Raw genomic sequence first — 21,957 nt, 5'->3', positions numbered from 1 at the left:
TGCTTTGGATTCACTTCTCTGCCAGTCCTACCTTTCAGAAAGTGGTTGATTTTGTTTCTAGAGTTGCTGTTCTTCTTCTCTTCGATCTCCCGTTGGATTTGTAGGTGTTTGCAATCTTTAGATAAGCTATCTAGCTGATCTCCCGCTACCTGAAGTAGTCTCAGCCTGCTACTTCTCCGCCATCTTGACTCCTCCTTAAGGTAAATTTTTATAAATTTCTTTTGTAGTCTCATATCAATAGAGTTCTAGAAATGTTTATAATTCTTTCATACAAGGAAAAATGGTAAAGTTCTGAAAGAAATAAAACCCAGTTTTTACTGATTTGATACATATTCTAAGTTTTTATTTTTTTGTTTCAAGTTTTTATTTAAAATCAGTTAATATATAGTGTAATATTACTTTCAGTAAGTAGTAGAATTTAGTGATTCATCACTTATACATCATACCCAGTGGTCATCACAAATGCCCACCTCCTAACAATTCTTAGTTTGTTCTCTATGATTAAGAATCTGTTTTATCTGCTTTTTCTCAATTTTTTTCTTCCCTATGTTCATCTGTTTTGTTTTTTAAACTCCACATGAGTGAAATCATATGGTATTTTTCTTTGACTTATTTCACCTAGCATAATACATTCTAGTTCCATTCACATCATTGCAAATGACAAGAATTTCATTCTTTTTCTGAATGGCTGAATAATATTCTAGTCTCTGTGTGAGTGTGTGTGTGTGTGTGTGTGTGTAACACAACTTACCTATTCATTAGTTGATGGACTCTTTGGGGTCTTTCTATAATTTGGCTACTGTTGAATATTCTAAATATTTTTTTAAAATTTTAAACATTTTATTTATTTATTTATTTGATAGAAAGCACAGAGGAGAGGGAGAAGGAGACTCCCCACTGAGCAGAGAGCTTGATGCAGGGCTTGATCCCAGGACCCCGAGATCATGACCTGAGATGAAGGCAAAAGCTTAACTGAGTCTACCCAGGCACTCCAAATATTCTAAATTTTTAAATGTAAAAGAAAAATGCACACATCAGGTACTTTAATAAGTACTTCTGTAATTATCTAGTATAAATAAACCAATCATTTGTGCTTAAAAACTTCTGAAAATCCCCAAACATAATTTCAGACAAAGTTCTGAATTTTTAAGATCACTGCTGTTTATAGGAAACTGAAATAAGAAGAACAAGTTATTGTATTTTATTTTTTAATTTATTATTTATTTATTTTTGGAAAAGTTTTATTTTAATTTTCTCTCCTTTCAATCTTTGTAGTGTAATGATTAAACCTTTTCAAAAGACAGAAGCTTGCTGAGAAACTCTAAAAACAATGGATAATAATTCATGTACTGAGCTATTAAAATTTTAAGGGAGGTTCCACAGTCTAAACATAGTTCATTCATATAAAATTTTTATCTAATTTAGTTCAAAGTTATATATAATTTAGTTCAAAATGCTGAATTCTATGTAAGAATATAATTTTCTATCATATTAGTAGTTCTCTATATTTTCTGTGTATGAGAGTGAGCTTTTTGCAACCATATGTGCATAGTCTCTGAGTCTTATTTCAGAATATTGGGGGGAGGGGAAGGAAAGGTAGTACCTGGCATCTCTCTTCTTCAGAATCACTATAGTTGATTCTACCTACTGTCTTAGATTTTACACAATAACTCATAATCAACATGTTTATCTTTGCAAAAATATTGTAAACAATGATTACAAATATAGTTTTAGTGTTACAACTTTAAATACCACTGATAATCTAGAGAACACATTAATTTTCTGTTATTATATAGGCTGATGCAATGGACATGTTCAAAAGTTTTTACCACACACCTGTCATGTATCAGACACAAAAGATGTTTTGCTAGGTAGTACAGAGCACACAAAGATAGGTGAGATACAGTAATCTTTATTTTATTTTTTTAAAAGATTTTACTTATTTATTTGAAAGAGAGACAGCGAGAGAGGGAGCACAAGCAGGGGGAGTGGGAGAGGGAGAAGCAGGTTCCCCGCCAAGTAGGGAGTCTGATGCATGGCTCGGATCCCAGGACTCTGGGATCATGACCTGAACTGAAGGCAGCCACTTAAGGACTGAACCACCCAGGGGTCCTATAGTTATCTTTAGAAGGGCCACAAAGCACACTTCTTCAAGCACTACCCAAGATAAAAAGAAAGTATTATGATTCAGAGTAGGTAGTATATTTGCATTTAGTTCAGAGAATATTGAAGCAGGAGGTATTTAAAATGAGAATTGGCTGAGAAATGGTGAATTTCACAAGCAGAGACAAAGAGAAGCTTCAGGAAGGAACAAGTACTAGCATGAAGGTAGGAAAGTGAAGGACTTGCTTAGAGAAGATGGGAAATAAGACTGGAAAGGTGATGGGAGGTTACAGTGTGGGTCAATTAACAAGTTAAGTGATCTGTATTACTTTAAATGCAAGGACTTGCTCAAAAAATGGAATCAGAGCTGTACTTTTAGAATTTAAATCTGGCATTTGTACATCAAAAACTAATGTACTATATGCTGGCTAACTGAATATAATAAAAATAAATAAAGTAAACAAATCTGGCATTTATGAAAAAGGTTGGACTAGAATGATTGTTCTGTCTCCTCCTTTAACCAATAGATCATAATAAATGAGCCAGAGGCAGGAAAGATCTAGAGTAATGTTGATAATAAGTAAGCAGTTCCACTGGGTAAGATGGCATAGATTTTACCAGGATAGAATCTAAGAGATTCCATCCATTCATTCTTTGAACAAATATTTATTGAATGCTTGTAACATGCCAGACACTGTGAATACAGTCAGGACACGTTTAGCTTCAAGTGTTGGTGACTCATTCAGTTTTCTTTTTTAAACTGTATTTCTGGAGCCCTAGATTTATTTCATTAAGCACATAATGTAAACTATATTAAGTACTATTGTCAGCACTGGTGATGCAGTAGTAAGCAAGGGAGACAAAGCCCTTGTCCTCATTAAGTTTACACTGTAGTAGAGGGAGAAAGACAATATATATATGTAAAAAAATAAATGAAGTAATTTCAGAGTGTGATAATGCTATGAAGCACATGGTATAGAACAAAGAGAGAAAGACATGGATCATCAGGAAGAGCCTGTCTTAGCAAGGATATTTGAGCTAAGGTCTAAAGGACAATGGGGTCAACTTAGGGAAATCTAGGGAAAGTTGTAAGGCAGAGAGAATTAACAATAAATGCAAATAGTAGAAGAAAGGTATTTCGAGAAATTACAATTAGCTAGGATGTATTACAGAAAAAAAGTAGAAATCAGAGAGGAAGGCAGAGAGGTCCTATCATATAAGTACCTTTGGACACAGTAAGAAATTTGCGATTTGTTCCAATTGCAATGAAAATCCACTGAGTGTTAAAACAGGTGAGTAATGTGATTTGTTTTATGTTTTGAGGAGACTACTTGGGCTGGTGTATAGTGAATGATTTCAGTGGATAAGAGTGAAAGTAGAGAGATCAGATAGAAGACATAAAAACAAGAGATAGTGATGGCTTGGGATAGAGGTGAGAGTGGTAATGATTGGATTTGTGATAATCTGGAAATAGAGCCAAAAAGATTTGAATGGGGTGGGGGTGGTAAAGCAAAAGAGAAGTATCAAGCAAAATTCCTAGGTTTGATGACAGTATTAATTACAAGATAGGGAAGATTTGCACTCCTTACCTCAATCATAGCAGTCCCACTTATGTCATTTTTATATATTGGGGTTGTATGTATAAGATTTTTAAAAGGGTTCTGCTGCTAAAAAAAAAAAAAAAGTTTGAAAATCTTTGCTTTACCAATTCAAGTACAGAGTTCCACAAAGTGATCATTGCCAGAGGCACATATCGGGGAAACAGTATTACTGAGATTAAATTTTAAGTTGGGTAGGTTAAATGTGATCATATAATATGCTAGAAATTTAAGAAATGTCTACTTTCAGTAGGTAGACTAAAGAAGCAGAAAAAGCTAAATAAGAAAAGAAACAGCTACAAAGGTCAGAGAGGAAATCAGGGCACAAACACAAAAGATAGCAGAGAAATGTTCAAGAAGGACAGAAAAATCATCAGTCAAAAAGAATGGAAATTTTGTTTTCAGGCAAACAAGGTAAAAGGTACCAGTAAACTTGAGGAAAAGATTAGAGAGGTGGGACTAAATCTAAGTTGAAAGAAATTCCAATGAGTGACTATAGTACATACAGATTCTTCTTCCAAGCAATTTCAAAAAAGGGAAAGAAAAAACAGTAATCTGAAGAAAATCAGGTGACATCTATATACTGGAGGTCTCGGGAGAACCCCACAAAAGAGAGACTAAGAGGGACTACTTTATATATCTTACAAAAGCCTACTTACATAGGTTGGATATCAAAGTAGAATGGAGGAGAGCAAGGATAATAAAAGTATAGTACATTGCAAAACTGCAGAGAAGCTCATTTTATTTCTATTTCAAAGATGAGGAAACTAGAGCTAAATCAGTTAAGCATCCTGCCCAAGTCAATAGAAAATAAAAAAATAAGAATACAAATATAGAGCTGTTTGACTTCAAAGCCTATGCTCTTTAAACTTCACACCACTCAGAAGAACATTCTTAGTTTAGGTGTGCAAATGTGGAGTATTAGCAAAATATAAAATACCAGTAAGATACATAGTTTGAAGTAAAACAGTAATCCCCTATTAGAGGTAAAAGTTCCAAACAATTAAGTTATGAATTTGTTTCTACTCTTGACCAGTATGTTCTAGAAGTAAGTCTAATATTCTTTATGCCCTCTAAAGATGAAAAGGAAAAGAAAAACATTTTTGAGAAGGGGGTCACTGTAAGTAACCCCTACCTTTTTTAAAAAGGGGTTGGGGCATGGGCAGAAGGAGAGAACAGGCTTAAGGAGGTATTACACCCAGTGCAGAGCCCAACTTGGGTCTTGATCTCACAATCCTGAGATCATGACCTGAGCCAAAACTGAGCTGGATGGTTAACTGACTGAGTCACCCAGGCGCCACTGTAAGTAATTTGTCCTCATAAAGTTTACACTGAAGTAGTAAATAACACTGAAATCAAACAGTATGATGGGATAAGAAAATGCCAACAAAGCCCTTTTCTTATCTTAATACATGTTTTCTATGCTCAGAAAACTAGCTGCCAACACATAAGCAACTGTGGCAATTCTTATGACAAGCACACCTGCACAGGGCCATCTCTCATGAGGGATAGTTTCCAAGAAACATTATGAATCGAAAGTGGTGATCCATGAATTCCAGATTTCCAGAGCATTTTTATAATAGACGATACAATATTATTCAAATTTGGACATGAAACATCTGAGAAAAATCTGTTATCTCAGCTAAAATAAAACTATTACATGGCAAAGGTATATACGTATATTTCTAAAATATATAAAAAATTATTGGCACATTTTTGAAGAAAAAAGTATGCATCCATAAAAAGTTAACGAATACAATGAATATACATAGTGATTTATGTAACTTAAACTTTGTTGCACTAAGCATAATAAGATTATACCAAAAATTACATTCCTATCACATCAGCTCTTACACTCTTCAATAAAACCATTCAGTTATAAAGCATTTTATGATCACATTTTAAAGATTTCCTGGATTTTATGTCATATTTAAATAGAACACTAAACATAAAAAATACACAAATGTGTCTATCATGCATTTAAACCTAGAGATGATTAGTAATAAAGACAGATTTAAAAGTCAATATAGGTTAAAGCCTGGATCCATAATGGGAAATATTGAAAAATTTCTTAGTTTATCCACAAGGCTACTATTAGTTAGATTAGAAATGTTGTGTTTTTTTTTTTTCAGGTGTGCATTAGGAAAACTACTAAGCAGACATACATTACTCCACAACTGAAAAATTTAACATATAATTTTCTAAATAATTATAGTCCAAGGAAAGAGTTGTGCCCCAAAAGACTAAGGGTGAAGTACACTAATGAAAAACCCACATAAATTTAGTTATGCCCCTCCAATGAGAAGCAATTTAACTATTTAACTGACTTAAGGACTCAAAAAAAAAATGTTTTTTGAGCACTTGTCACTTGTCACATATCTAGCACTGTGTTAGATGATGGCAAGATAAAAATGGCTAAATGAGGAGTTTATAAACTAGCAAAGATCAATTTGTAAAGAATTATATACACTAAACTGTTAAAAATGCTCTGACAGATGTATGAGCAGTCTACAGCTGAAGCACAAAGGTAGGCATGCTTGGTTCCTATGCAAGGAAGATTTAGAAAAAGATTTCTAGAAAATGTGACACTTGAGCTGAACCTTGAAAGTTGAGACATTTATCAGCAAAAGGCATTTTAGGCAGACTGACAATGTGAACAAAAGTAGGGAGTTATGAAATAGCATGGCTTGTTTGGGAAACCGAAAGTAGTTCAGGAAATTAAAGTGAGGACTGACAAAATACAGAGTTAAGTTCCCAGGGGTCAAGTCACATAAGGCTTTAATGTCATTTTGAGTAATCTGAATTAAATCCTACAGGCATTTAGTAGCCATCAAAGAAGACAGACATGATTAGACTTTAGTTTAGAAAGATAATTTTGAAGACTATGAAAAAAGAAAGTGGGGAGGGCTAAGTTAATTTGGAGGTTACTACAGCATTGATGGACCGAGCAAAACAGTAACAATATAGTGATAAAAAAGTGGAGGACCTGAGAGACATTTAGAGGGTAGAGCTGGAAAAGCAAAGGATTTTGGATGCTTCCTGGTTTTCTGAAGCAGGAACTGGATGGTGTCATTCACAAATATAAAAAGATTCAAGAACTATGGTAAGAAGCTGAGTTTAGTATCTTTGACCTATGTGAGTGAAAATAACAAAAAGAACCTCAAGCTAGAAAAACTGAATGGGATCTCATCTTTGGAAATTGTTGAATCCACAAAAGATGTGTGAAATGAGTCCAATTACAACAATTTTGAGGCTATATCATACAGAAACTTATTAAGGACCGTTTCTACACTGAGCACACATGTATATGTTTAAGTTTTCAATAAACATAAAATAAGGTGATTGACAAGTTACAGATTCTTTATATGAAGATAATATCTGTGTCTGCTAATGAGATCATTCTTTAGTGGCTAAAATTTTTTTTAATAAATATTCTGACGATGCCAATCTGATAAAAGGTTAATAAGGATCTCTATGCAAGTGCTTTAGTCAATTTTTACAGTTACGCCCTTTTACAAGTTATTTTTGAGGGGTGACTGTGTGGCTCACTTGGTTAAGCAGCTGGCCCTTGATTTCAGGTCAGGTCACTATCTCAGGATCCTGGGATAGAGCCCAGCATCGGGTTCCACATTCAGTGGAAAGTCTGCTTCTCTCTTTCTCCTGCTCTGCTCCCTCTGCTCTTACCCTGCTCGTGGCCTACTCGGTTGAGCCTCTGATTCCTGCTTAGAATCTTGTTCAGGTAATGATCTCAGGATTGTGAGGTTGAGCCGCACATTGGGCTCTGCCCTCAGTGCAGTCAGCTTGAGCTTCTTCCCACCTCCCTCTTGCCCCACCCCGCCACTGCTCGTCCCACAGCTCATGCTCACTTGCTCTGTAAAATTAAAAAAAAAAAAAAAGGCAGATGTACAATGTGATCACATGATTTGAAAAATAATCATTTCCATAAGTTAGCTAAATATACGTTATAAACAAAATATATGACCAAAAAAAAAGAACTGAAAGAGAAATAGCATAAAATCTCATCTTAAAGTGAATAGATGCTGAGTATATCAACAAGAAAAGAGAAAAAATCTGGTGTGATGAATTGAGAGAAGTCTTGGAGAAGGCAGATTTTAACCAGATTTTGAAAGTTGTAAGTTTTCTGAGAAACGGAATAATGATCAAAGGCAAAAGGAAGAAACCAAAACTTTTCCATGATAAACAGTAAAATGACTACTTTGAGCAGTTTGTACATAACTGGAAGGGTGGGGATGGGGGCTGGTGAATGAAGGTTCTTAGAAACTAGGTTAGAGAGTTTTATCTATGACAGAGCCTCACCAGACACTACTGAGAAGGAAAAGATAAAAGCTTTCATTATAAGTTCCTATGATTCTATTTTTTTTTTTGCACTATAAAACCAGACAGCAAATGAAACTAATTGTTTTCAGTATAAGTACAAACTTAAACAAATCTAGCATTTAAAGAGTTTTCAATTTATTTATTCTTGGCATAGTTTTAGGGGCATCTCAAAAACCCAAGTTCTGGTAATGTCAATATGCCCCATCATTCAGAATCTGTCAAGCTTGAAAGCAACACCCTCTACTCTAAAAGAAGCATCTGCTTATCCTTATGTTTCTCCAAATCTGTGGCAGGAAAAGCAAGCATAGTTTTATGTATACAACCATGAACTGCTTAATGCTAAGCTACGGAATATTGTCAGTAAATATTATGGCAAAACTGCTCACGGACAATTAAACACTTAAAAACTTTTAGGCTTTAGAAAATCACAACTACCTTTACTGATATCTAACCTTAATTTAAAATCTTTAGGCCTAAATGTCCAAAAACCAAATGAAACTTCCATGCAGATGTCAAAAGTCAATGTAAGCACTCATGATCCTTTAATAATTAACTCTCATTCTGGACTTTCTTACTTCTGTGAATACTGTCAGAAAGCCAGGTTTAGAAACTCACCAGATTAGCAATTATAAGATCAGAATTCCAATTCCATGAATTTGTTGTGCAACCCTGGATAAGACAATTCCTGAACCTTTGGTTCAGTTTGGTTTCTTCCGTAAAACTGGCAGTTAAACTAAGATGATCATTAAGATAGCTTTAGCAATAAAATTCTGAAATTCTCCCCCTGTCCTTTAGTCCTATATTACCAAGTTCCACCCATTTTTCCTATATGGAATCTTTTACATGCATTTTAAGTTTCTATTATCATATGACCGCAAGTCTTTATGAATCAATTTCCTTATTCATCTTCCTTCCAGAATCTCCACACCCTGGTTCATCCTATGTATACTGTAAGTCACATTCTTTTTTCTTCTACTCTTTCTGAACCTTGAGCACAGAGTGGAGCTAATCACACTACTCTTTCCATGACCCATTTCACTATTAGCTGTGAAAAACTGCTCACATTTGTTTCTTTTATTTTTCTGTTGATTCCCAATCCCTCTCTCATTCCTCACTTTGTAGGTTCACATGAAAATGCAATATATTCTTGGACATACACATATACTGGTAAAATGTATATTGTTATTTGCATGCATTAAAAAAAATATTTTATTTATTTGACAAAGAGAGAAAGAGCATAAGCAAGGGGGACAGCAGACGGAGAGGGAGAAGCAGGCTCCCTGCTGGGCAGGGAGCCCAATTTGGGCTCAATCCCAGGAGACACTTAACCGACTCAGCCACCCAGGTGCCCCTACAAGCATGTGTTTTTATGTTATAGATCCATATCCTTTTTTACTTTAATAAAGCCTTGTTTTTTAGATCTATGTTGCCAAAACTATACCTTTACATGTAAATACATGTTTCTAAATGATTCACAGTATTCCACAGGATGCAAACACTACATTTTACCTATCCATTTCCTCAGTGACACACACTTAGGCTGCTTCCAATGCCCCACTTCTACGAATACAGACGATCATTAACTTGAAGTTAGGGTAGATCAGTCCTAGTAATTTTTAAATTGTTTCTTTTATAATATATATACACATACAACATATATACATTTTATTTTACTACATACCCTATGTATATAACTAAAAAAGTATATATCCATAACCAATATACATTACTGTTTAAAGTATTTAAAATATATAAACTATATCATCCTGTACTGTAATTTCCTTTTGTACCTTGTTATTACACTCCACACATTTCTGATACTGATAATTGGTATCACAATTATCACATTATTTCAGTAGCAGTATTTAGAAATAGTATCGCATTATTTTAACTTGCATTTTCTTGATTGCTATGACTTTTGAAATGTTCATATACTTTGCCCAATTCCTGGACTTTTACTTATTATTACTGATGCCTAGTTAATGTATCTCAACACTAATGTACTATTAATTATATGCATTGCAAATGTCTTCTCACAGACTAAGAGTTGCTTTTTCATTTGACATACTGATTTTTTAATAGAAGTTTTACATTTAACATATTTAAATATATCAATCTTTCCTTTTTGGCCTGGATTTAAATTTTGATTAAAAAACACTTCCCTAGGGGCACGTGCACCCGAATGTTTATAGCAGCAATGCCCACAATAGCCAAACTATGGAAAGAACCTAGATGTCCATCAACAGATGAATGGATAAAGAAGATGTGGTATATATATATATAATGGAATACTATGCAACCATCAAAAGAAGTGAAATCTTGCCATTTGCAACGATGTGGATGGAACTAGAGGGTATTATGCTTAGCAAAATAAGTCAATCAGAGAAAGACAATTATCATATGATCTCCCTGATAAGAGGAAGTGGAGATGCAACATGGGGGGATTGGGGGGGTAGGAAAGGAATAAATGAAACGAGATGGGATCGAGAGGGAGACAAACAATAAGAGACTCTTAATTTCACAAAACAAACTGAGGATTGCTAGGGGGAGAGGGTAGGGAGAGGGTGGTTGGGTTATGGACATTGGGGAAGGTATGTGCTATGGTGAGTGCTGTGAAGTGTGTAAACCTGGCGATTCACAGAACTGTACCCCTGGGGCTAATAATACATTATATGTTAATAGAAAAATTAAAAATTAAAAAAAAACCACTTCCCTAGCAAAATGTTCAAGAGAGATTGTTCGATACTGAAAAAAAAATCTATACAGTCTTGCTTTTTACATTTAGATACTTAATCCATAAAAACATATAAATACTTAAATGTGAAAAGCGAAACCTTACAGACTTTTTTTTCATGGATAGCCACCAATCCTTATATGATTGTTTTCCTACTGATTTATAATCCCCCCTCTGTCATATACTAAATTTCTATTTACTCTTTATTCTGTTCTATTTTGTCAAACTCATGCTCTTACAAATAACACTGCTTTTTATTCTTCTACAGAATGGCTTTGGCAAATGGCACTTCCCTATTGAATGATGTTAGGATTAGATTACCAAGTTTCTCTCAGGCACATATACACACAAAATATAGGGGTTTTAACACAATTTACACTGAGATTAATTTTAAAGATCTGGGAAGATTTATTCTCATTAGGGAATTTAGTCTTCCTATTCAAAAAAGTTGGCCATTGAACAACATGGAGCACCAACCCCCCATGTAGTCAACAATCCACATATAACTTTTGACACCCCCAAAACTTAACTACTAATAGCCTACTGTTTACCAGAAGCTTTAGTGATAACATTTACAGTTGATTAACCCATATTTTTTGTTATACATATTATATACTGTATTCTTAAAGTAACTTAGGGAAAAAATGTTAAGAAAATTCTAAGGAAGAAAAAAAATACATTTACAATACTGTATGTATTTATTGATAAAAATCTGCATCTTAATGGACCCATGAAGTTCAAACCTGTGCTGTTCATGAGTCATGTGTACTTATCTATCCCAGTCTCATGGCTCTAAACACTATTCTTATGTTGATCATCAAACATCTCATATCTTAAGTCCAGATCTCTACTGAACTGCTTGCTAACAGTTATCAGCATTAGGATTTCCAGTAGTTACTGCAAACTCAATATGGCCCAACTTCTCCATCCCCATCAAATCTGGCCACCTATACATAGAGTTCTGTGTTCATTCTTCAGTTGCTTATGGAAAAACAAAAACAAAAACAAAAACAGAACAAAAAAAAAAAAAACCCACAGTCACCCTTGATGACTCAATTTCTCTGGTTCCTTCACCCAATCAGTAAATCCTCTTAAATCTATCATATAAAACATTAAAAAAAGATATCCAGAAAGTGACCACATCTTAACCATCTCCCACTGTCACCACCACAGTCCTATTCAACATTTTTTGCCTGGGTTACTGTGATAGCTTTCTCACTGGTCTCCTTGCTTCCATTTTCCCCTCATTACAGTCTATTTACAATATGGCAGTCAGAATGATCAATCAAATAAAATATAAGTCAGATCATGTCAATCTTCTATTAAGATCCATTCCTAAAAAAGAAACAAAAAAACCATTCCTATTTCACCCACAGCAAAAAACCAAAGTCCTCACAATAGCCTATAAGGCCCCATATGACCTTGTCTTCCACTTTCCATAACATTTCTGACTTTATCTCTTACTGCTCTCATTTACTCTGCTTCAGTCTACTCTGTATACCAGGTAAGAGAAAGTATAAAAAATGGCCCCAAATTCTTCCCACTCTACATCCACATCTTTGTAACATGAGGCTGAAAATATTCCCATCAAGAGCGTTATCTATTTCCCTATCCTTTGAATTTGGGTTGACCTGGTGACTTTCTTTGCCATAAGTAATTAACAAATATGACTCAAGAGAGGCTTGAAATGTATTTGTACACTGAGATCTGCTCTCTTACTATCTTTGGGAATCCTGCCATGACCAAGTGAAGAAGTAAGACTTTCCTTGTTGTCCTGGTAAAGAAACTGCTGACTGCCAGAGAGGTTTATCACCCACTGCCAACTATTGCATTATAAGTGGACCAACCATCTGACTAGAGACACATGGGCAAGTCTAGCAGATATAGCCCAGTAAGCCCAGACCAGAAAACTGCTCTATTGTCCCTCATTTCGTAAGCTAAATGGGTTATTGTTTGAGTCACAAAATATTGGAATGGTTTGCTACTCAGCAATAGATCACAGAGACAACCAACTTCCTTGCTGTTCCCTAGGTATGTTTCCAACTATGCAGTGGCAAGTTCTATACTTTGAACACTCTTTCCCTCAATTGTATGGAAATGTTCACATTCTTCAAGTCTTTGTTCAAATCTCAACTGCTCGGTAATATTTATTCTGAATACTCTATTTAAAATTGAAAGCCCACCACTACACCCCACCCCCGCCATAGTAGCAGTATCTTTTTAAAATTTTTAAATTTTAATTAATTTTTTAAAATTTCTTTTGAGCTTAACAGTATTCATTGTTTTTGTACCACACCCAGTGCTCCATGCAATACGTGCCCTCCTTAATACCCACCACCTTGTTCCCTCAACCTCCCACGCCCCCACCCCTTTGAAACACTCAGATTGTTTTTCAGAGTCCATAGTCTCTCATGGTTCACCTCCCCTTCCAATTTCCCTCAGCTCCCTTCTCCTCTCCATCTCCCCATGTCCTCCATGTTATTTCTTATGCTCCGCAAATAAGTGAAACCATATGATAATTGACTCTCTCTGCTTGACTTATTTCACTCAGCATAATCTCTTCCAGTCCCGCCCATGTTGCTACAAAAGTTGGGTATTCATCCTTTCTGATGGAGGCATAATACTCCATAGTGTATATGGACCACATCTTCCTTACCCATTCGTCCGTTGAAGGGCATCTTGGTTCTTTCCACAGTTTGGCGACTGTGGCCATTGCTGCTATGAACACTGGGGTACAGATGGCCCTTCTTTTCACTACATCTGTATCTTTGGGGTAATACCCAGTAGTGCAATTGCAGGGTCATAGGGAAGCTCCATTTTTAATTTTTTGAGGAATCTCCACACTGTTCTCCAAAGTGGCTGCACCAACCTGCACTCCCACTAACAGTGCAAGAGGGTTCCCCTTTCTCCACATCCTCTCCAACACATGTTTCCTGTCTTGCTAATTTTGGCCATTCTAACTGGTGTAAGGTGGTATCTCAATGTGGTTTTAATTTGAATCTCCCTGATGGCTAGTGATGATGAACCCAAAAGACTCTACCCCCAAACTACTAGAATTCATACAGCAATTCAGTAACGTGGCAGGATATAAAGTCAATGTACAGAAATCAGTGGCTTTCTTATACACTAACAATGAAAATACAGAAAAGGAAATTAGAGAATCAATTCCATTTACTATAGCACCAAGAACCATAAGATACCTGAGAATAAACCTAACCAAAGAGGTAAAGGATCTATACTCGAGGAACTACAGAACACTCATGAAAGAAATTGAAGAAGACACAAAAAGATGGAAGACCATTCCATGCGCTTGGATCGGAAGAATAAACATTGTTAAAATGTCTATAGTGCCTAGAGCAATCTATACTTTTAATGCCATGCTGATCAAAATCCCACCGGTATTTTTCAAAGAGCTGGAGCAAATAATCTTAAAATTTTTATGGAATCAGAAGAAACCCTGAATTGCTAAGGAAATGTTGAAAAACAAAAATAAAACTGGCGGCATCACGTTACCTGATTTCAAGCTTTACTACAAGCTATGATCACCAAGACAGCATGGTACTGGCATAAAAACAGACACATAGACCAGTGGAACAGAGTAGAGAGCCCAGATATGGACCCTCAACTCTATGGTCAAATAATCTTCAACAAAACAGGAAAAAATATACAGTGGAAAAAGGACAGTCTCTTCAATAAATGGTGCTGGGAAAACTGGACAGCTATATATAGAAGAATGAAACTCGACCATTCCCTTACACCGTACACAAAGATAAACTTGAAATGGATAAAAGACCTCAACGTGAGACAGGAATCCATCAGAATCCTAGAGGAGAACATAGGCAGTAACCTCTTCGATATCAGCCACAGCAGTTTCTTTCAAGATACGTCTCCAAAGGCAAAGGAAACAAAAGCGAAAATGAACTTTGGGGACTTCATCAAAATCAAAAGCTTCTGCATAGCAAAGGAAACAGTCAAAACAAAGAGGCAACCCACAGAATAGGAGAAGATATTTGCAAATGACACTACAGACAAAAGGTTGATATCCAGGATCTATAAAGAACTCCTCAAACTCAACACACACAAAACAGATAATCATATGAAAAAATGGGTAGAAGATATGAACAGACACTTCTTCAATGAAGACATACAAATGGCTAGCAGTATCTTTTTATTTACAGTAGGTCTTTGGGACCACATCTGAGTTTATGCTAAAGTGACTCAAGTTAGGACCCTAAATAGTTTCAGAAAGGAGCTGCACCATACTGGAAAGAGCAACCATGTAATCAGAGAGTTGGAGCTTTGAGCCCTATGATACAGGCCCAAATTCCTGACCTCCAGGGAGCGGAGGGAGATTAGAGATTGAGTTCAATCAAGTGGCCAGTTCAAACAGTCATAATACTTAAATTTCAGAAGTATAGTCTAAGTTTTTTTCTATGATGCAGTCATTTTAGAAATATCATTAAAAGTATATGTATTTACATTTAACATAAATCATATGCAAATAATAAAAATCCAATAAAATTTCCGGACACCAAGGCTTACGTGAGCTTCCTGGTTTGTGAACATGAGATACACCAGGAGGGTGATGCTCCCTGGTTCCATGGACAGAGGACATGAAAGTTCAAATTTTGAGACCTTCCTAGACCTCACCTCATGGGTTTCTTCTTTTGGCTGGTTCTGATCCGTGACCTTTATAATAAAACTAATCATAAGTTCCCTGAGCCATTCTAGAGAATTACTAAGCCTGGTAGGTTATTTGGAACACAGTATAGCCAATTGGTCAGATGTGTGGGCGGCCTGAGGATCCCTGACCTTGTGTCTTAGTGAGCATAGTCTTGTTGGGAATTATGCTATTAACTTGTGGAGCCTGGACTAACTATGGTTAGTGCCAGAATTGTACTGCAACTTGTTATACTTTTATACTATCTAGAGTTTTCTATAATGGACTTACATTACTTTTATAATTTAAAAAAAACCACTTCCATCTTGAAAAAATGAACAAAATCTTGCAATTAAAGAAACCATTACTATTTTAAACTGTAAATTAATAACATTTGAAGAAACAAGGAAGACCAAATAAGAGCTCACAACTAGAAATGTCTAGGGGAAAAGAAAGTAAATTTATTTAAATTAAATTAAGAAGTTGATTAAGGCAATAAAAATATAAAAAGTGGTACATAAAATTCTATAAAATAAATTATTAAAAAAGCAAAATATTTTGTGGGGCAAAATACATGCTGGTATAAAAATAAATAGCAAGGTTCATTTAACAAACAGAAATTTATATATATATTTTTTTCATTTTCAGTCCATTTATTCATTAAATTAAGGATTCTTAGGACGGGCAAAGGAAATGATATATGTAAAAATGGCTTTTGAAAACATCTAAATTATAGAACCAGGATATTTGTATAGCCTCAAAATATCTCCCCCAAAGTATTTATTAATTACTATGGAGGCTTAACATAAGTCCACAGATGTCTTGATGCTCCTCCCTCCAGGAGGCAAAACCCAATTCCTCTGCCTTAGAGTGGGGCTGGACATTGTGACAAACCCCTGGAAAGGGAAAAAGGGTAACAGTGGAGAAGCCTGATAGACACCACCTTGCATGTGATCAAAGTTTACATCACTGGTAATAAGACTTATTGATATCATGTATTCCCTGATAAGATAAGAAAGGCACTTCACCTGTGGTATTCTTCATAAAAATTCATAACCATAGTCTAAATCCTGAGAAAACATCAAAGGAACAAAATAACTGGTAAGTACTCTTCAGAAGCTTTGAAATGATGAAAGCCAAAGACTGAGGAATTGTCATAGATTGGAGGAGACTAAGATGTGACATCTAAATTCAATGTAGAAATTTATATTTTTTATAAAATGTTAATTCATATTATACTTTAAAGATATTTCTAAATGACTCCATCATAGAGCAAAACTCTATTATGTCTATACTTGTGAATTTTAAGTATTATGAATAAGGGGGAAATAAAGTGAAAAAGTTTTTCCTGTGAAGTCTATTAATGCAATGATTATTAAACCACTGGGCCAATAAACATGTATAGTATTAAGTCACCTGATTTTTTAAAAACCTTCTATTGGCTTTGTCTTTTTCCCGGTCTTATTTCCCCACTCCTCTACTGGTGCTCACTCGTATTACATCTAAATCCCTTTTCTCAGGGTCTGCTTATTGGGGAATACAAAGATATGTGCAGAAAAAATATTTCTAAGAGAATTGATTGTCCTCCATAGGCACTGATTTTACCTTCATGGAACATCCCTTCATATATATATGTGTGTGTGTGTATATATATATATATTATAGTTGCCTCCTGCTAAGTGTCACAATTTCAATCTTTTTCAGTACTAACACATCATATATACAGAAAGCTATTGACAGAAGCTTAAAGGGAAGAAAAAAATGCTCATGGAAAAACTGTGGCATCATCACTTATTCTGAAGAAAAATAATTATTAATAAAATAACAAAATTCATTTTTGAAAATACCTCAGTTGTTTTCGGAGTCGCTCGATTTCCACATTTTGTTCAGTTACTGCTTTCAGAAAGTGTTGGTTAGTCTGCCACAGAAAAAAAATTAGAAACATTCAGTATTAGAACATTTAAAACTACATCTTTAAAGATTAACTGTAGAGCATATAAGTAGAAAGAAACTAAGTCATGATAATGATTAGAGTTTTTGACAGTAAAATATAACCTTGGCAATCTTTCCTTGCTTTTACTTTACTATTTTAGTGGACACCTGCTTCACTTCAAACTATATACAACTGCTTTTTGATGTCTTCTGGTTTTTCTTTGGCCATTTGAGCCTTCTTTGTTTACCTAAGTCACATAACAATGACTGAAGAGAACTGGGATGTAAATACACCAAACTCCTGTAAACCATGGTGGAGTAAGTCTGAGCCTGTTCTACACCCGCTAACAGAGTCCACTGGTAGGATTAAGTTTCAGTTAACCAAGGTATTAATTTGCATGATCCTTCGAAACCCTCTGGTTGCCTTATTCTCTCTTCCCAGTCTCACTTTCCCATTCCCCTACTGGTACTCCCTGGTATTGTCTCCTAAATACACGGCATGCTTTAGAATTCTTTCTCAGGGTTAGCCTAAAAAGGAACCTAACGGAATATAGGAAGCAGTCTTCCAAGTGTAGGAAAAATTTTTCTAAGGGAATTGATTTTCTTCTCTAAGTGATGACTTTACCATAAAGGCACAAATTCCTTATCCTTATCATCATTATCTATATTCCTTATGGGAAAAGAATAGTTACCTCCTAACTGACAAAATGATTTCAGTTTTTTCCCATCCCAACAGATCATACACACATCTCTCCAACTGCTTCTCCTGAAAGCAGTTTTCATTGTGCTTCTCTCATACTCTACCCAATCTTATTGACTTCGTATTTTTAATACACTATTTTATTTCCCTCCGGAATAAGAATTCCATTCTGCCATCATCTATTCACTTTAAGACAGAAATAACTGTTTCCTTTCTGCACTTTGATAAAACTTTATATGCACTTTTACAATGCACATTGCATTATATTCAAACACTAAATTTAAAGTTCATACTACAATATGAGTCACTTTTTGAAAACTACTTTCTCCTAGAATTCCCAGTGACTGGCATATGATTTAATACATTCTTAGTACTTACACCTTTAAGGAATAAATGAATGCACACCTCCGCTGAAACATAAAAGAAAGCCTGAAGACTGCATCTTTATCTTTATTTTGGGAAATAGACTACTGTAGACCAGAATTTAGTGTTCAATTCACAGACCACAACTTTTTTTAATTTTTTATTTTTTATTAACATATAATGTATTATTAGCCCCAGGAGTACAGGTCTGTGAATCTCCAGGTTTACACATTTCACAGCACTCACCATAGCACATACCCTCCCCAATGTCCATAACCAAACCACCCTCTCCCTGACCCCTCCCCCTGGCAACCCTCAGTTTGTTTTGTGACATTAAGAGTCTCTTATGCACAGACCACAATTTAAGAGACCAACTATCACATGCAAGGAAAAAAAAAAAAAAACCAGAATAATGGAGAGACAGGTAAATTATACCATACCAGAAGAGTTGAAAAAAAAAATTGGGTGCAATACTGGGCACGAATCAGGAAAGACATTAATGGTTACATGCAAACAAACTGAAGAGTTGATTTGAAGAAGTGAGCTTGTTCTATTACTCCAAAAGAATAAAACCATATATCAATGGGAGGAAATTTAACAAGATTTTAGCTTTCTTCTTCTTCTCTCTTTTTTTTAAAAGATTTTATTTGAGAGAGAGTGCATGAGCAGGGTGGGCTGCATGGTCAGGAGGAGAAGCAGACTCCCTGCTGAACAGAGAGCCTGACACAGGGCTATGTCCCAGGACCCTGAAATCACAACCTGAGCCAAAAGCAGACGATTAACTGACTGAGCCACCCAGGTGCCCCAGAGTTCAGCTTTCTAATAATCAGAATTGAAAAGCACAGACTCTTTGAGGAAGTGATAAATCTCTTACAAGGGAATAGTTAATGCAGAGTCTAGGTGATCATCTAACTCAAAAACATTTAATAAAAGGATGCCTATATCATTTAAGGAAATAGATGACCTTTAATATCATTTCAAATTCTCCTGTGAAACTATCTCAATGACTTCAGTCCATACTGATTCACAACTCTGAATTCTTCTATGTACGTCTGTAATGTACAGTTAACATTTTATTATATATACTGTCTTGGCACTAAAATAATGCTTGTGTGTGTGTGTTTTTTTTTTTTTTATCATTTGGAAGCACCTTAAAAGTAAATAATGTAGAGTATTCAGGAGAAGTATAAATTGGAATTGTGAATTTTAAAAAGCTAGTGTTGGGAGCTAACTTGTTAGCAAGCCTAGCAGAGCTCAACAACTGAATATGGTGTTCTCTGAATATGGTTATTACATAGAAAATTACATACTATATTAATATTAATATATTAATATTCTAGAATTTGGAGATTCATCAGGGAAGCATCCCTTTCAGTCATCGATCATGATTATTTCATATGTTGTCCCTGTTTTACCAAGTAGGACAGGAGTTTGTAGATAGAGGCACATTTCTCTTGCAACTAGAGAATCTTTGACAGTGAAAGGAAATTAATATGCAATTAGAAAATATTTTTGAGTAATTTTATAGAAATGAACAAATCTCAAAAAAAGAATATGATTTCAGTAAAGAAAATCTATAGGAAATGTGAACTTCCAAGTCATAATAAACTTGTACTTTCATGTACCATTCACATCATGTACCAATCACACATTTTCTATGTTACAAATGTGCATTGGTTATGAAGGATATTTACTTCTTGTGTACTCATGGAAAGACTATACATCTATAGGGACCTATTCATTTACTCAGCTTATTCGTGGAATCAGAAAACTTTTTAATGAGTACTTTTCTTCAAGTTTGATTTTGACTCAAACTTGCGCTCCTGTGACTATTCTCTAAATGCTCTTGAGATGCACAAGATCTTTACAATTATTTAACTATGGCCCTTCTCACTTAGCAGTCTTGTTTGATAACCAGTAAGTACATTTAAAAAAATGCTTAAGTTTTAAAATTTCTCTTACCATATTCCTTTATTTTAACCACCAGGATAGTCTCTTCTATGTTCTTTGTAACACAACTATTTCATCCATCTTATTACTTCTTTATCACTTTTATTGTACCCATCACTTCCCATTAGTTTTGGCTAAAATCTATGAATTCTTGTGCTGTGCAAATTTTTAACATATTTTCTATATACTCAAATATTCATTTCCCATGACTTTCATCGGAATGATTTGGGGTTGCTTATAACAAAATAGGGATCCTGTGGTATATGATACCAAAGGACTATATAATCTCTGCAATTCTAAGAGATATACTGAAAGAACTAATAATTGTGATGTGAGGTTAAACTATTAATTTCATATAGAAATATGATTCCTTAATTATAGATATTGGTCATTTTGTTCTGGAGTACTTTAATACTATTTAAAATGTCTACAAAGTATGTTATCAAAAATTTTAAGTGATTAGAAGTAACAAAAGTGAAATAAGGTAAAATTTATTTAATAATTTTTTTAACATGGTTAAGGAGAAAATTTTGAAAAGCAGAAAAAAATTGAATAACTTACTTTTGATGGCACAACTCCACTGTTAAACAGAGACATTTTCATTAAGTACTAACGAGAATTAGCAGAGGTGCTAAGCAAACTGAAGAAAGGAAAGAGAGGAATTACCCGGGATGTCATAATTGTATTACTTAACAATGAGGTAAAATAAAATTCCAAAAAGAAAGGAAAAGAAAAGGAGAGAAAAGAAGAGAAAAAGAAAAGTGAGAGGAGAAAAAAGGTAGTGAGCAGAACAAGGAAGGCTATTACATTTCTTTTAGAAAAAAAGGGAAATTTAGATGTACCAGTTACATCTATTGGTGTAATTGGTACATCTAAATTTGATGTACCAATCATTTGTTAGTTGAACTAACAAATGAGTCTTAATGTCCTATTATTTTTAAGAAACTGGTTATTCATTTAACAGTTCCACAGTTCTTATTATATACCTACCAGCATGCTAAATGAAATACTAAGAATAAAGTCTGAGTCCTACTCTTGAGAAGCTCAGAGTCTAGATTACTCTCAAGAGATCCTATCAAGGACCCTAAGAATACTATTAGATTAGGTGATATCTCAGAAAGATATTAGCTTTAGGTCTCCAGTAAGTATTGTGAACACAGTCATGTTATTGAATGTGAAAGGAAAAGACTGATAAAGAGAAAAGAATACTGCCTTCTTATTTCCATTTCACATATGTGGGCCTTTTTGTTATTGATTTTTATTAGCATAAATAAATATTAAAGTCACAATTTCTAGTTTATATCAACAAGTACACTAAATGGATATTTTCACTTACCATTTCTATGTTCTCATTAGTTACATGAAGCTGCTTGGTCAACTGTTGAAAACTGGCCAATTGATCCTACAGTAGGAAGGGAGAGGTGTACATGAATAACATTCTGTTTAAAGCCCGTATGTAAAATTAACCTAAAATCAGTCTAAAATCATTATGCTTAAGTCTAGATGAACTTAGATGTCTTCTGTTATTGTGTGAATTAGCAGTTGAAGAAATAAGATAATTTTTTAAATGACTACATTT

At 34.7% G+C, this 21,957-nt stretch overlaps 1 protein-coding gene across 2 annotated transcripts in view; it reads right to left on the bottom strand.

Moving 5' to 3' along the window:
* LOC111154238 (sodium channel and clathrin linker 1) overlaps positions 1-21,957 on the bottom strand; it is a 191,423-nt gene that overhangs the window by 120,828 nt on the left and 48,638 nt on the right. For both annotated transcript variants that reach the window (XM_022513725.1, XM_022513735.1), the window contains exons 8-9: positions 21,715-21,780; positions 17,281-17,351 (exon numbers count right to left, since the gene is read on the bottom strand). In XM_022513725.1, coding sequence (XP_022369433.1) covers positions 17,281-17,351; positions 21,715-21,780 — 137 coding nt within the window. The remainder of the gene's footprint in view (positions 1-17,280; positions 17,352-21,714; positions 21,781-21,957) is intronic.

This window comes from Enhydra lutris, unplaced genomic scaffold, assembly GCF_002288905.1.
Source record: "Enhydra lutris kenyoni isolate GAN:26980312 unplaced genomic scaffold, ASM228890v2 scaffoldscaffold3, whole genome shotgun sequence".
NCBI classification, from domain to species: domain Eukaryota; kingdom Metazoa; phylum Chordata; class Mammalia; order Carnivora; family Mustelidae; genus Enhydra; species Enhydra lutris.
Note: the sequence above shows the minus strand (reverse complement) of the source record. Positions and strands in the feature narration are given on the sequence as shown.